Source organism: Manihot esculenta, chromosome 5 (assembly GCF_001659605.2).
Source record: "Manihot esculenta cultivar AM560-2 chromosome 5, M.esculenta_v8, whole genome shotgun sequence".
NCBI classification, from domain to species: domain Eukaryota; kingdom Viridiplantae; phylum Streptophyta; class Magnoliopsida; order Malpighiales; family Euphorbiaceae; genus Manihot; species Manihot esculenta.
In genome coordinates this window covers 18,566,921-18,582,962 of record NC_035165.2, presented here as the reverse complement: position 1 = coordinate 18,582,962, position 16,042 = coordinate 18,566,921, and the positions used below count along the sequence as shown (strand labels likewise).

General features: G+C 28.8%; 1 protein-coding gene across 1 annotated transcript; it reads right to left on the bottom strand.

The window, feature by feature from the left end:
- Positions 1-332: 332 nt before the first annotated feature.
- On the bottom strand, positions 333-7,634 carry LOC122723695 (pollen-specific leucine-rich repeat extensin-like protein 3). The gene is made up of 3 exons (XM_043956792.1): positions 7,266-7,634; positions 6,180-6,323; positions 333-1,076 (listed from the first exon to the last, which is right to left on the bottom strand). The coding sequence occupies exons 1-3, from the start codon at positions 7,632-7,634 to the stop codon at positions 333-335; spliced, it is 1,257 nt and encodes a 418-aa protein (XP_043812727.1).
- Between the last annotated feature and the right edge of the window lie 8,408 nt (positions 7,635-16,042).

Genomic DNA, 16,042 nt, shown 5'->3' with positions numbered 1-16,042 from the left:
ATAATCAAAATAATTATATGAAGTACAATACTTTTTTAAATTTTTAAATGTCAATGCAGTATATAGATTTGAGGTTAACCAATCTTTTGGATGGATAACCCTTTTTATTTGAATAGAAGAATATGCTATAATCTCTTTATGATTTTTATCAAAATTATGTTTTATTTTAACTGAACCAGTTTCTTCCAAAATACTATTATAATAATTCTGAGGTTTTAAAAGATCTTTTGGCGCGAAATACCAGTTCTCAGGATAATATTTTCTGATTATTTCCCATGGATTTATATCATTAAAATCGTTTTTAACTTCAATCTCAAATTCTGAATTATGCTTTAAAAACCATTTATACAGGGGCGGAGGGACGGTACGGCAAGGGGGGGCACGTGCCGTACCGGCGACCGGAAAATACTTTGAAGGGGATGAAGGTGCCGCAGCGGAGGAGGAGAAAGCACCGGTGGTGGAGGTGAAGGGACTGGTGGAGGTGGGGAGTGCACTGGAGGTGGTGGTGGTGGTGAGTGGACAGGTGGAGGTGGGGATTGCACTGGGGGTGGTGGGGGAGGTGATTGGACTGGTGGAGGAGGAGAAAGCACCGGTGGTGGAGGTGAGGGGACTGGTGGAGGTGGGGAGTTCACTGGAGGTGGTGGTGGTGGTGAGTGGACAGGTGGAGGTGGGGATTGCACTGGGGGTGGTGGGGGAGGAGATTGAACCGGTGGAGGAGGAGAAAGCACCGGTGGTGGAGGTGGGGAGTTCACTGGAGGTGGTGGTGGTGGTGAGTGGACAGGTGGAGGTGGGGATTGCACTGGGGGTGGTGGGGGAGGAGATTGAACTGGTGGAGGAGGAGAAAGCACCGGTGGTGGAGGTGAGGGGACTGGTGGAGGTGGGGAGTGCATTGGAGGCAGCGGCGGCGGTGATGAGTGGATAGGTGGAGGTGGGGATCGCACTGGGGGTGGTGGGGGAGGAGATTGGACTGGTGGAGAAGGAGAAAGCACCGGTGGTGGAGGTGAGGGGACTAGTGGAGGTGGGGAGTGCACTGGAGGCGGTGGTGCCCTACCAAAGTGAAGGGCCTGGCTCCGCCACTGCATTTATAAATACCAGTACTATATCAATAGGAAGATTGGATTTTTGGCAAACCCACAGCCTTCAACGGATTTGATGAGTCTTTACTGTCTACCGTTTGAGAAAGACTAGTCATACCATGAACGGGTACGATCGCTTTAGTTTTAGAAATCATACCTGAGTCTCCCGAGGAAGACGCCATATTTTGTATTGCTTTAATGACCTCCGTTGATTGGCTTAATTCTTTGATCCATTTCTTTAAGTCTAATGGGCTTTTATCTTGGGTTTTGAGGGTTTTACTAAGGTCTTCTGAGTGTTCTTAAAGAGATTTAGGGGTGGAAATTGAACTGGATTTTACTTCTTTCTGCTTATTCTTCTTTCTCCCCATTCTTCTGTAAGAATTCTCTTGTCAAAAAATCTGGTATATTATTACTATTACCTTTAATATACTCAATATCAAAATAAAAAATACTTAAAATGCTTGCCATCTAGCAAAGATTTGTTTAGAGGCAAGGTTTTTAACATCTTTTTTCAAAACATCTTTTGCTGATTTACAGTCAGATTCTTACCAAAAACTTTTCATTTAATAAATCAGACTGGAATTTTTTTATGCATATAACAATACTTAAAATTTCTTTTTTAATAGTCGAATAATTTGACTGGGCTGAATTCTAATGACCTGAAGTAAACTGGATTATCCTCTCTTTATCATCTATTATTTGTTTTAAGACTCCTCCATATCCTACGTGTGACGCATCTGTTTCTACAATTTTAAAAGCTATTGGATTAGGGAGATATAAACATGGGATTTCTTTTACTAATGATTTTATATGTTTTATAATATTTGTATGCTCAGTAGTCCATGGACTCGCATTTTTCTTTAACCTATCATGGAGAGGCTTTATTATTCTGTTTAGATTTGGATAGAAATCAATAACATAATTTAAACATCCTAAAAATCTCTGTAACTGGGTTTTATTAGTTATCTTATCTGAAAATTTATCTCCAAAAATCATTGTTCTTTCTATAGGCTGAATAATTCCTTGCTCTATATAATGTCCTAAAAATCTAACTTTAGTTTAAAATAAATTCATTTTAGTTTTACTTAACGCTAGACCATTCTTTTTTATGACCATACAAAAAGTTTTTAGGTGTTTAAATTGCTCTTCAATAGTTTGACTAAATATTAAAACATCATCTATATAAACAATACAAAATTTTGAATAAGGATTAAAAATATCATTCATTATTCTTTGAAATTCTGAGGGTGTATTTTTTAATCCAAAAGGCATTACATTCCACTCATGCTGCCCAAAGGTAACTGTAAATGCCGTTTTATATTTATCTTTAGGATGAATTTGAATTTGCCAATATCCTGACTTCATATCAAACTTACTAAAAATATTTGCATTAAATAATCTATTCAAAAGATCTTTGGATAGGATACCTAATCCATTTTAATATTGTATTTAACGGTTTATAATTTATAACTAACCTAGGTGTCCCTCTTTCTATTTCTGTATTTTTATTAACATAAAAGGCAACACAGGACTAAGGGCTACTTGATTTACTTATTGACTTCTTGTCTTCTAATTCTTTGATTTCTTTTTTACAATGTTCAATTAATTCCAGACTCATTTGAATTGGTCTTGCCTTAGTAGAAATTGTTTTTTCATCAAAATTTTCTTCATAAGGTAGGTCTACTATATGCTGTTTCCTATTCCAAAAAGCATTAGGGTGCTCAGCACATAATTCATTTTCCATATAATTTTTTAATTTTTCTATTCTAGCCTTTATAATTTTACTTCCTAATTGATTTTTAATCCTAGTTGAATGTACATTATTCTTTAAATCTTTTAAATTCTCTGTTCTAGATTTTATTATTGAATTTATTTTCATCGTCCTAATGGAATGTGCTGTTATTAAATTCAGATTTTTTGTTTTAGGTTTCTCTGTAAAATCTATTTTAACCTTTTTATTTTTCATTTTAATTTCTATACAGTCATCTTTTACTGAATAAGGTATTATTAAGTTTATAAACGGGGTTCCTAATATTACCATGTGATTTATCTGTTGAGATAATAAAAATACAGTCCTTATTTCTAAATCCTAATTTACTATTACTGCCTCTGTCTTTCTTAGAATATTTAAATTAGTCCTATTCGCCGTTTTTAATTTTTCTTTAGTTTCCTGCCAAAATCACTTAGGCAACAAACTTGACTTTATGCAATTTAAATCTGCTGCTGTATCAAACAATGCTATAGTATCTATTTTAAAATCTTCTGATAACTTAATTGTTAATTTTACTAAATATTTTCTAGAAGTTATTTCTTGTAGTAATAGTATAAAATTATTATCTACTTCTTCACTTTCTAACTGACTTATTTTACTATGTTCATTTCCTTCCTCTTCAGCTTCTTCTGATAAGGAGGATGATTCAGAAATTAATTGTTCTTCTAAAAATTTTATCCTTTTTGAATCCTTCTGAAGCTGATGCTTTAAGTATTTTACTTGAGTCTTTATTATCCTGATTTCTTTTTGCAAATCTTCTATAGATACTGTCTCTTTATGTTTTTTATTTTTACCTAATATTTTAGTTAAATCATAAGTTTGTTTCTCTATTCTAGGAATAGTATTTTTAACTTCTTCTGCTTCATCAAAACTTTTGATTAATTTTTTAAGAAATTTCTCTTTAGTAGTACTATCATCTATATTATTTATTAATTCTAATAATGAACTTTGTTCCTTTGTCAAAACATTTACTGATTTTTCTGACGATCTAGTTCCTAACTCATATATCTGATTCTCACTCTCTGTTATTTCTAATTCTGAGGATTCTGAATCTATATATAATTCTTGAATTTTATTTACCACTTCTTCTTCTAAACCTAATTCATTTAATTTTTTATTAAACCTACAAAATTTAGATGTATGTCCTTTCTTTCCACAATTATAACAAGTTAAATATTGAAATAATTTTTTATTCTGAACTTTATTCATTGGGGCTTTCTTCCTATATTTTTTACAAGGCTTATAACTTTTCTTTCTATAATATTCTTCTTTACTGGGTTTTGCTATATATTTTTTCTTGTAATTCTGATCTCTCTTATAATATTTTCTTGGTTTGGATTTAGAGCACTGACCAATATAATTTTTATCCTGGGCTATTCCATAATCAAACTGCATATAAAAAGATCATAATTCCTGTTTAGTCTTATGCATCTCATATTTTAAAGTTTTCTGTAGTTTTAAATCATGACAACTCTGCAAACCTTCCTTTTGAATTATACTTACTAATTGTCCATATGTTAATTTATTATACCTTCCTTTTGAATTATACTTACTAATTGTCCATATGTTAATTTATTATAAGGTATTGGGTTTCCAAAATACTGTTTTATATTATTCCTAACTTTCTCTTCTAAGAAATAAGGAAGTACTGCTAGAAACTTTTCTTTCCAAAAATCATGATTTGAGTCCTCTCTTAACATTAATCTAGTTAAAATTATAGTCTTATAATACTGAAAATCACTTAATTTTTTACATTTTAAATTATTTAATAGTTCAGCATTTTTCTTCTTTAAGTGCGATGGGTCTCCTATAAAATGTAAAGAAATTTTTAAAATTAATGTGAATACCGCATCCTAGATAGTTTCTCCCAATTCATTATATATGGGTTCACCTTCACTATTTACTTGGACTGAGTTTAAAATTTCTAATTGCTGCATATCCGTTAAGTGGTAATCCCACCATCCTTTTAACTGTCCTGTAAAACCTGCTATAATTATTTCAGCTATCTCCCTATCTGAAGCAAAAGACTAGGTTTTATACGCATTAGCTGCCATAGTCATCTGTTGTAATAAACTTAAAATATTATATTCAGACAATCCATCTATATTCCATTCATAAACTGTTAAAGCATTATATTTAAACTGAGAAGTATTATTTGATTTATCTAATAATCCTAGATCCGGTGCTCTACTTACTATTTCTCTATGTGATACATGATTTATTTCAAATTGCTTCATATCTTCTGATTCTGGCTGATTTTGCTCAGTTTCAGATTCTGATTCCTCTTCTATTATATTTATATTTCTAGGCTGGGGTGTTTCTGGAGCTACATTTTTAGTAGACCCTGAAGATTCTATTTTACTTAACTGATCCTTTAAACTCTGTAAAAATTCATTTTTATTATTTTTTAATTCTTTATGACTCGACCTAGATATCTAATAAAGCTTAAAAATATGTGGTTTTATTTCCCTTTTCTCTTCTATTCTACCTCCTTTTTTAAAAATTTTTCTATCTTTTTTAACTGAGTACCTATACATATTAAACTTCATTACTAAAATTATTCTGCTCTATAACTTTCTTATCTGTATCATTTTCTTTAGCTATCTTATATGGTGCACAAATTATTTCGTTATCTCCATGCATTATTTTACTAATCGTTTTAGGTGGAAAATCACTCTGAATTACTTTATCATTTACAATCCATTCTGGTCTTTTATCTCTTACAGTTATTGGATTTAAACTTTTTGTCTTTCTTAACTCAAACCACTCAAAAAATTTTATTTTTCCTATTTTACTAACATATTCAAAATATTCCTCTTTTAATTTTTCAAAATTATTTTCTTTAACAATTTTTTTTAATTTTCTTAAATTTTTCGCCTTAGTTATTTCTTTTAGAAATTTCTTTTCAATCTTTTCTTTTCTAAGAACATCCAATTCCCTATTTATATTATTTATATTTTCTGTTATAGAAGATGCTGATGGTTATGAAGGTGCTATCTCATCCTGCTGATTTAAATAATTTTCTACCGGATTATATACTGCTTGGGGGGGACGGATGAACTATAATCTACTCCTTACATTTTAAGGTGTCGATCAGAAATATCTGATATTGAAAACCTGGGTTTTACTATAGTCTGGATTACAGGTTTAGGTTCATCTTTTCTATAGGTTGCATATATTACTAATGGTATATTTGATACTCTTCCTATATCTTTTGTTACTACTGAAGATCATGATCCTGTATATCTACTACTTGCATGTCTATTAAACTTTAATGAGACTTTACCATCTTCAAACTGATCTATCTTACTCAAATTTGTATTTGGTTTTACCTTTTCTTGTTCTGGTGGAGGTACTGTACCTTCTAATATCCACTCATCTGGTAATGCTATATCCTTCCACTGAATGGTCTTAGGAATTACTGTATTTGTTTTAGTCAAATCTGTCTGTAAAAATCTTGTTTCTCCCTTCTTAGGCTGTAATTTATATTTAGTCCTAAATGCTGAATTCATAACTTTATAATGAATTTTATATATTAATGCTATCTGGATAGATCCTTGCTTCATTTTATAATTATGGGTTTTTACTTCTAAAATTATACTATCTAAAATATTTAAATCATTTAAAGAGAATGTCATATCTCGATAAACTTCAAAAGATATTGGTCCTTCACTTAAACTAGTCTCAATAGATCCTAATAAAGAATCATTAAAATTTTAAAATTCTGCATCTCTAACTACTGCTAAAATACTAGTATTTAATCCTTCTCGAGCTAAAGGTTTTATTCCCACCTGAATTAATCCTATATGAATATACTTATACTTTTTACTTCTATGATGACTTAATGTTTTTTATGATAAAAGAGTTATTTTCTCAAAAGGTTTACTTAACTGAAAATCACTTTCTTCTGTTTTTATGACATAATCTGTTTTAAAAATATTTAACTTTGGAATTTTATAAATCTGTTCCTTATCTACCTTAGGAATTCTCCATTCATCTATGGTTTTAACAAAATCTTCTAATGTTAATTCATTTTTATTTATTACCCTTTTAATTTCTGAGGACTCTGAATCATCTGATTTAACTGTACTTGCCGATTTACACAAAAAAATGATCCATTTTAAAAATTTTGAATTATGTCGCGGTCACTGCCTGTTATACCCTATGACGCCTACCACAATGGCTAAAACGGGTTCAGTTGGCATACCTAAAATATACTTCTTTCAAAATTTTCAAATATGGATTCTTTCTTATGCAAATAAAAGTATAAGATAGCTAAAGTGCCAAAGTGGATTCTTTCTAAAACAACTCAGATATTCCTGATAGTTATAATAGATATAATCTACTCCTTTCATTTTAAGGTATCTATTAGAAATATCTGATGTTAAAAACCTGGGTTTTACTAGAGTCTAGATTACAGGTTTAGATTCATCTTCTCTATAGGTTGCATATATTACTGATTGTATATTTGATGCTCTTCCTATATCTTCTGTTACTACTGAAGATGATGATCCTGTATATCTACTACTTGCACTTCTATTAAACTTTAATGAGACTTTGTCATCTTCAAACTGCTCTATCTTACTCAAATTTGTATTTGGTTTTACCTTTTCTTGTTCTGGTGGAGGTACTGTACCTTCTAAAATCCACTCATCTGGTAATGCTATATCCTTCCACTGAATGATCTTAGGAATCACTGTATTTGTTTTAGTCAAATCTATCTGTAAAAATCTTGTTTCTCCCTTCTTAGACTGTAATTTATATTTAGTCCCAAATGCTGAATTCATAGCTTTATAATGAATTTTATATATTAATGCTATCGAGATAGATCCTTGCTTCATTTTATAATTATGGGTTTTTATTTCTAAAACTATACTATCTAAAATATTTAAATCATTTAAAGAGATTGTCATATCTGGATAAACTTCAAAAGATATTGGTCCCTCACTTAAGCTAGTCTCAATAGATCCTAATAAAGAATCATTAAAATTTAAAAATCTTGCATCTCTAACTACTGCTAAAATAGTAGGTTTTACTCCTACCTGAATTAATCCTATATGAATATACTTATACTTTTTACTTCTATCATGACTTAATGTTTTTTATGATAAAAGAGTTATTTTCTCAAAAGGTTTACTTAACTGAAAATCTCTTTCTTCTGTTTTTATGACATAATCTGTTTTAAAAATATTTAACTTTGGAATTTTATAAGCCTGTTACTTATCTACCTTAGGAATTTTCCATTCATCTATTGCTTTAACAAAATCTTCTAATATTAATTCATTTTTATTTATCACCCTTTTAATTTCTGAGGACTCTGAATCATCTGATTTAACTGTACTTGCCGATTTACACAAAAAAGGATCCATTTTAAAAATCTTGAATTATGTCACGGTCACTGCCTGTTGGGTACTATGACGCCTACCACAATGGCTAAAACGGGTTCAGTTGGCATACCCAAAATATACTTCTTTCAAAATTTTCAAATATGGATTCTTTCTTATGCAAATAAAAGTATAAGATAGCTAAAGTGCCAAAGTGGATTCTTTCTAAAACAACTTAGATATTCCTGATAGCTATAGTAGATATAATCTACTCCTTTCATTTTAAGGTATCTATCGGAAATATCTGATGTTGAAAAATTGGGTTTTACTAGAGTCTGGATTACAGGTTTAGATTCATCTTCTCTATAGGTTGCATATATTACTGATGGTATATTTGATACTCTTCCTATATCTTCTGTTACTACTGAAGATGATGATCCTATATATCTACTACTTGCACTTCTATTAAACTTTAATGAGACTTTATCATCTTCAAACTGCTCTATCTTACTCAAATTTGTATTTGGTTTTACCTTTTCTTGTTCTGGTGGAGGTACTATACCTTCTAAAATCCACTCATCTGGTAATGATATATCCTTCCATTGAATGGTCTTAGGAATCACTGTATTTGTTTTAGTTAAATCTATCTATAAAAATCTTGTTTCTCCCTTCTTAGACTGTAATTTATATTTAGTCCCAAATGTTGAATTCATAGTTTTATAATGAATTTTATATATTAATACTATCGGGATAGATCCTTGCTTCATTTTATAATTATGGGTTTTTATTTCTAAAACTATACTATCTAAAATAATTAAATCATTTAAAGAGATTGTCATATCTGGATAAACTTCAAAAGATATTGGTCCCTCACTTATACTAGTCTCAATAGATCCTAATAAAGAATCATTAAAATTTAAAAATCTTGCATCTCTAACTACTGCTAAAATAGTAGGTTTTATTCCTACCTGAATTAATCCTATATGAATATACTTATACTTTTTACTTCTATGATGACTTAATGTTTTTTATGATAAAAGAGTTATTTTCTCAAAATGTTTACTTAACTGAAAATCTCTTTCTTTTGTTTTAAAAATATTTAACTTTGAAATTTTATAAATCTGTTCCTTATCTACCTTAGGTAGTCTGTCGCAAACGGTAGACAGTAAAAACTCATCAAATCCGTTGAAGGCTGTGGGTTTGCCAAAAATCCAATCTTCCTATGGATATAGTACTGGTATTTATAAATGGTTTTTAAAGTATAATTCAGAATTTAAAATTGAAGTTGAAAACGGTTTTAATGATATAAATCCATGGGAAATAATCAGAAAATATTATCCTGAGAACTGGTATTTCGTGCCAAAAGATCTTTTAAAACCTCAGGATTATTATAATAGTATTTTGGAAGAAACTGGTTCAGTTAAAATAAAACATAATTTTGATATAAATCCATAGTTTTAAAAAGTTCATTATTAAAAATCAATAAATGTTTATGATTTTTATCAACTAACTTGTTAATAATGACACTACACAGTAACTAAATAAAGTGTTTTATTTGAGAGCAAAATTGAGTTTTAAAAATTTTTTCTTTATAATTTTTTTATCTATTTTTAATGAAAAAGAGAGTAGAATGACTATTTCGTTGATGTTGAGAAAAAATAAAAACTAACTTGTTAATAATGGTAATACACAGTAATTAAATAAAGTGTTTTATTTGAGAGCAAAATTGAGTTTTAAAAATTTTCTCTATTATTTTTTATCTATTTTTAATGGAAAAGAGAATAAAATGACTATTTCGTTGACATTGAGAAAAAATAACAACGTTTTATTAGATTTTTTAAAATGTAAAAACTGACTTGTTAATAATAGTAATATTCAGAAATTAAATAGTAAATCTCTCTCTCTCTATATATATATATATATAATATAAAATACTTTAAATAATATAAAGTATTTAAAAAGGCTTAATTAAAATGTAAGAAATAAAACAAAATAAATGAAACCTTAAATATTTTATAAAAAAAAAGATATTACGTCTTTCCCTTCGCCACGACGGTAGCAGTGCAATCTCCTCCATTTTATACTTCTTATTTTAGTTAAATCAATATTACAGGGATCCATCATTTCTAAAATTATTCTGAATCCCCTGAACTCTCATACTTGTAGACAGAGAATCATTAATGCGCCAAAATTTTTGCTCTATTTAATATATTGAATATTTTAACTCACATCAAACTTAAATAAATGTTTTTTATAATTTTATAATTTATAAAATTTTCATTTCAAAAATTAAAATTATGCATAATTTTATAAAAATTTATTTAAATTCTTTTTTTCAAAATAATCATACCATGGAGAGATAAAAATTTTAATTTTAATGTCTATTTACAAGTCAATATTATTAACTACATGGAATTTAGTCAATATTATTTACTTTTATTAAATATAAAACCTCTCAAAATATGGTGTGGTATACTTTAGTAAATCGAATCCGTTCATGTTCAGCAGAATAGCTGATTAATATTTATATTGTTAGCTGCAATTAATTATTAAAATTATTTTTAGTTAGACTCATGGGATGAAAATGGCAGATGGGCTTTGAACAATGGAGACTTTCTGAATTCTTTCCTTTATTCATTTTTTTTTTAGTTTTGCTTTTGTTGTTTTTTAAGAGAGTTAAATGCAAACTCAACTATATTTGATGCGGAATCCAGGACCAACATGTGATCAAAGTCCCGTCACACAACTTGACAAAGAACATGACAAAGATATCTTCTAGAAGGTTGCTCTACTATACTCCTAACCAACAATTGTGATTAGAAACATAGATAATGGAGCAAAAGTTGCTCTACCACACCCCTAACCAACCAGTGTGATTAGAAATATAAATAATCAAGCGAAGGTTGCTCTACTACATCCCTAACCAACAATTGTGATTGGAAACATAGATAATCAAGCAATTCCAGCTTCGAGAACGCCATAAGAAATTCTTGATAAACTAAGCTAAGCATGGAGGAGATTCATATTAGAATGCCACAAAGTTAAACCTTGATAAGTTGCTAAATAATGGAGAAGAACTAAATATTATTCATAAAATCATCTTTATTCATTGGCTAATTGTGGCTGTTACCTTAAGGGTATTTTTATAGCCTTCAAAACCCTAATTCTATTGTAAGAAGGTGTAATTACAGTATATGAAGGGTATCTAGTCAAATAGTCAAACCTAGATTACTTTAAAGATCATTTTCCTAAATTATCTTGGAGAAATCTCTTTCCTAAATGGGCTGCACGAATTTGACTTCTAATATAGGCCAAATTAATTTAAAACAAATCCTACAAAATACTAAAATATCAAAATAATAAAACTGGCTTAAATGCAATTTGGTCATACATGCATTACGCGATCTGAAATTGTGTTTTGCATCCACATGTGTTGAAGAGAGTGTGACTTGTTTCCTTATTCTCCCATACTTTCCAAATATAGTTCTAATATCGTAAGCCTTGAATTAAGCAAAAGCAACTTGATTTGTCATGATTTGGAGTTTTTCCATTTTAAATCTTTGAAGTATCGTATTATTTCTTTGCTACATATCATTCTCTTCTTCTTCGAAAAAATTCATCCTCGAATCTTCAACCATAATGACAAGAAAAGAATCAACAGACATGTGATCCTCTTTAAATTTAGTATGATATTTTGCGAATAAAACACTAAATATTGACATCTCTCCTCTTTTTTTTTTTCTATTTTTCTTTCTAAATCAAACAACTGAAATGATTTTTTTCACTCTTTTTTTTATCTCATTTTTTTAAAAAAAAAAACTCACACTACCAAAATAACAAAATTTCCTTCTTTTTTTTATATAAATATAGCTAAATTTTTTTTCTTTGTTTTTTTTAGAGAAATTATAAGATAAACTGAAATAAAAAGAATAAGATAGAGTAAAAAAATAATAAAAAAAACTTACGAAATAAATAAATATAGATAAATAGGAATTTATCTATTACCATGCACTGATACCAACTGATGCGGAACCCAGGACCAACAGTGATCAAAAGCCCCATCACACAACTTAACAAACAACATGACAAAGATATCTTCCAGAAGGTTGCTCTACTATACCCCTAACCAACAATTGTGATTAGAAACATAGATAATGGAGCAAAAGTTGCTCTACCACACCCCTAACCAACCAATGTGATTAGAAACATAGTTGCTCTACTATACCTCTAACCAACAATTGTGATTAGAAACATAGATAATAAAGCGATTCCAGCTTCGAGAACGCCACAAGAAATTCTTGATAAGTTAGCTAAGCACGGAGGAGATCCATATTAGAACGCCACAAAGTTAAACCTTGATAAGTTGCTAAATAATGGAGAAAAACTAAATTTTGTTCATAAAATCATCTTTATTCATTGGCTAATTGTGTCCGTTACTTTAAGGGTATTTTTATAGCCTTCAAACCCTAATTCTATTATAGGAATGTGTAATTATAATATAGGAAAAGTATCTTGTCAAATAATCAAACCTAAATTACATTAAAGATCATTTTCCTAAATTATCTTGGAGAAATCTCCTTCATAAATGGGCTGCATGAATTTGGCTTCTAATATAGGTCAAATTAATTTAAAACAAATCCTACAAAATACTAAAATATCAAAATAATAAAACTGGTCTAAATGCAATTTGGTCATACATGCATTACGCGATCTGAAATTATGTTGTGCGTCCACATGTGTTGAAGAGGGTGTGACTTGTTTCCTTATTCTCCCATACTTCCTAAATATAGTTCTCATCTCGTAAGTCTTGAATTAAGCGATTGTAACTTGATTTGTCATGATTTGGAGTTTTCCATTTTAAATCTTTGAAGTATCGTATTATTTCCTTACTCGTATCAATATTAATTTTGGTATGTGTTTGGAGAAGTATAATATGAGTGAGATCAGTTTAATTTGAGTAGAATTATTGATTTATCAGTAAATTTTAATTGTTTTACCCTAAATAGATCGTGAAGAGATGGATTTAAAATTAACTATTGAAATATAACTAGACTGTTGTTTTTAATACTTCAATCATTGTCTTTTTAATCTTTTTTTTTAATTTTTAATCAAAAAATTGCAGTCATCAACTTAATTATTGATAAATATATAAATTTAATTTAATCTTCTTTGATTTTTTTTAATAAAAAAATTGCAATTATCAACTTAATTATTGAAATGAACACAACAAATAACAAAGATAAGGTGTAATATTTTTTTTTTCACTAACAACGCAATACAACCATTTTAAAATTTCGGTAAGCATTAATTAATTCAATAGTTAAAAGATATATAATTTATTTGATATAGTCCTCATTATTTTAAATTTTAAAATTAAAATTAAAATAAAATTATAATTTTATCTAAAATATAATTAATTATAAATACAATACCAAATTAATCTAATCAAACAAGCTAAACACTTTCAATAATTGATAGGTTTCACCTCTCAAAATTGTTTATTTCTCTTGAATATTGACTTATAGAGATTAAATTTACATGTGGTGTTTTTCTTTTATCTTTTTATAAAACAAAATTTAATATTTCTCATATTTAGTTTATTTGTTAAAGAAATTTATCGTATTTTGAGTAAATTTTTTAATATTAATTACTTTTAATTAGTTAATGTGAGCCTAGTCGCTAATTAGAAAGAGTTAAAGGAGAAGGCATCAGGGTGCTCAAACCAGCGAAAGAATTCGCATTCCAAATACGCTGCAGCAGAGGTGAGTTGTTCATGTATTTCGTTGAGGGTTGTCAAAGAAAGAATTCTTTTCTTTCTTGAAAGGTTTTTTTTTTTTTCCCTTCTCAAACAACCATAAAAGATAATGAAAGGCCTTGAATGTTTCTGTCAAAGATCCCAAGAAACAATCGATCTCCTCCATTGTAAATGACTGAAGCTAATCTTTATTCTTTCTTGAATTGCCATCAGAAAGAATGCTCAAACCAGAAGGGTTACGCTGTAGTAAAGGAAAGCTTGAGAATCACAAATAAAACCACGTACGCTTGCTATTTTAGTTAGTTAAATTTCAGGTGCCGTCTGTATCTGTTTTTTTTTGTTTGTCATTTTTTAAGTTTTTTTCAATACGGTCACTCTATTTTAGTTAGTTGAATTTCTTTTTGTTCTTTCTTTCTTCTTGAATTGCCATAAAAAAATTAATGAACATCCTTATATCTCTGTCAAAGATCCCAAGAAACGATCAGTCTCCTCCACTGCAATGACTAAAGCTATCCTTCCTTCTTTCTTGAATTGACATCAGAAAGATTGAAGGGGAAGGCATCAGGGCACTCAAACCAGTGAAAGAATTCACATTCCAAATAAAGGATTGACGCTGCAGCAAAGGTGAGTCGTTCATGTAGTTCGTTGAGCACCTGGAACCCAATGCCAGGAAATATCTATTACAACTAAAAACACAGGCTTGCTAAATAAAATTTATAGCTGGCATATGCTGTATTTATTTATTGTTCTTTATGTCATTTTGAATTTTGTTTTTTTCATTTACGTCCCTCTATTGCCAAGCAAAATTCATAACTCGTAGGTATTGTATTTATTTCTTTTCTTTTTTGAAAGGTTCTTTCTTTTTTCTTGAATCTAAGTCTACGCTACAGGCATATTCATATCCCACTAGGTACTATTTTTTATTAGTTTATTTTTAGTTCATGAAGTTTATTTAAATCACTCTATTAATTTTTAAATCATGAGCTATGCATTTATCAATATCCTGTTCCTGAAATAAGGATCGGAATCAAAGAAAAACTCAAATTTAATTTCTTAGGATGATCAGGTATTTGTAAACAAAGGAGGATAAGATTTAGTTTCAACATATTCAAGATAGTTGTCTGCAATATATTTTTCTCATTTCATTTATTTGTGGAAAAATAATTTTTTTATTATTTAATTTTAATTTTAAAAATAAAATAGGTTAATAAATTTATAATCAGAAATTTTAATAAAAATCATAAAGTATCATAAAGTGTAAAAATTGACTTTTTCTTTTTTAAAACAGGAAATCATTTACATTAAAATGACTTAATAATATTTTAAGGTGAATATGTATTTAATCTGAAAATGGCTTTACCATTAACTTCTTGAGACGGTCATAATAATATTTTTTGTTCTTTATAATTCCTAATGCGTTGAAAAACGGTGAGTTGAATTAATATAAAAGGCAAAACACTAATGTCTACAAAACAATGATAGGGTGCATACAATAATTACGGCCTTTAAATTACTTTAAAGATGCAAGATAATTTTTAGAAATTAATCTAAGACAGATACTAATTTGCTTGCATATTATCTAATCAAATAAATAAATAATAATTTAGTCTAATTAAAGAATAATTAATTCAGATGATTTATTTATTCTTTAATCGCATTATAAAAATCTTCAAAGACAAAAAAATGAGTTATATTTGTTATGGAATTTAAAACCTTTAATTAATGAATTATTTTCTATCAAATAAAAATAGTTATAATTTAGTAAATATTATTTTTATATGTAATCAAGAGATAGAAGATTAATATCTTCAATTTAAAACCTCACAAAAATACAGTGTAGTATACTTCTCATGGGATTTAATAAAAAAATTATCAATATTTCCAATTTAATGAGATAAATGAAAAATAATAAACTATTTAATTTCTATACTAAATTATCTTTTTTCTCTAAAAAAAAAATTACCTTACAATTCCTGCGTTTCATTAAATTCAAACAAATCCTCTTTTTCTCTTTCGGTAATCACCCGAGCAAGAATCAAGTCTCTTCCTCTGCAAAAACAAAGAAAGTTCTTTATTTTTTCTTTAATTTTCATGCAAAATAGTGAAAATCTTTATC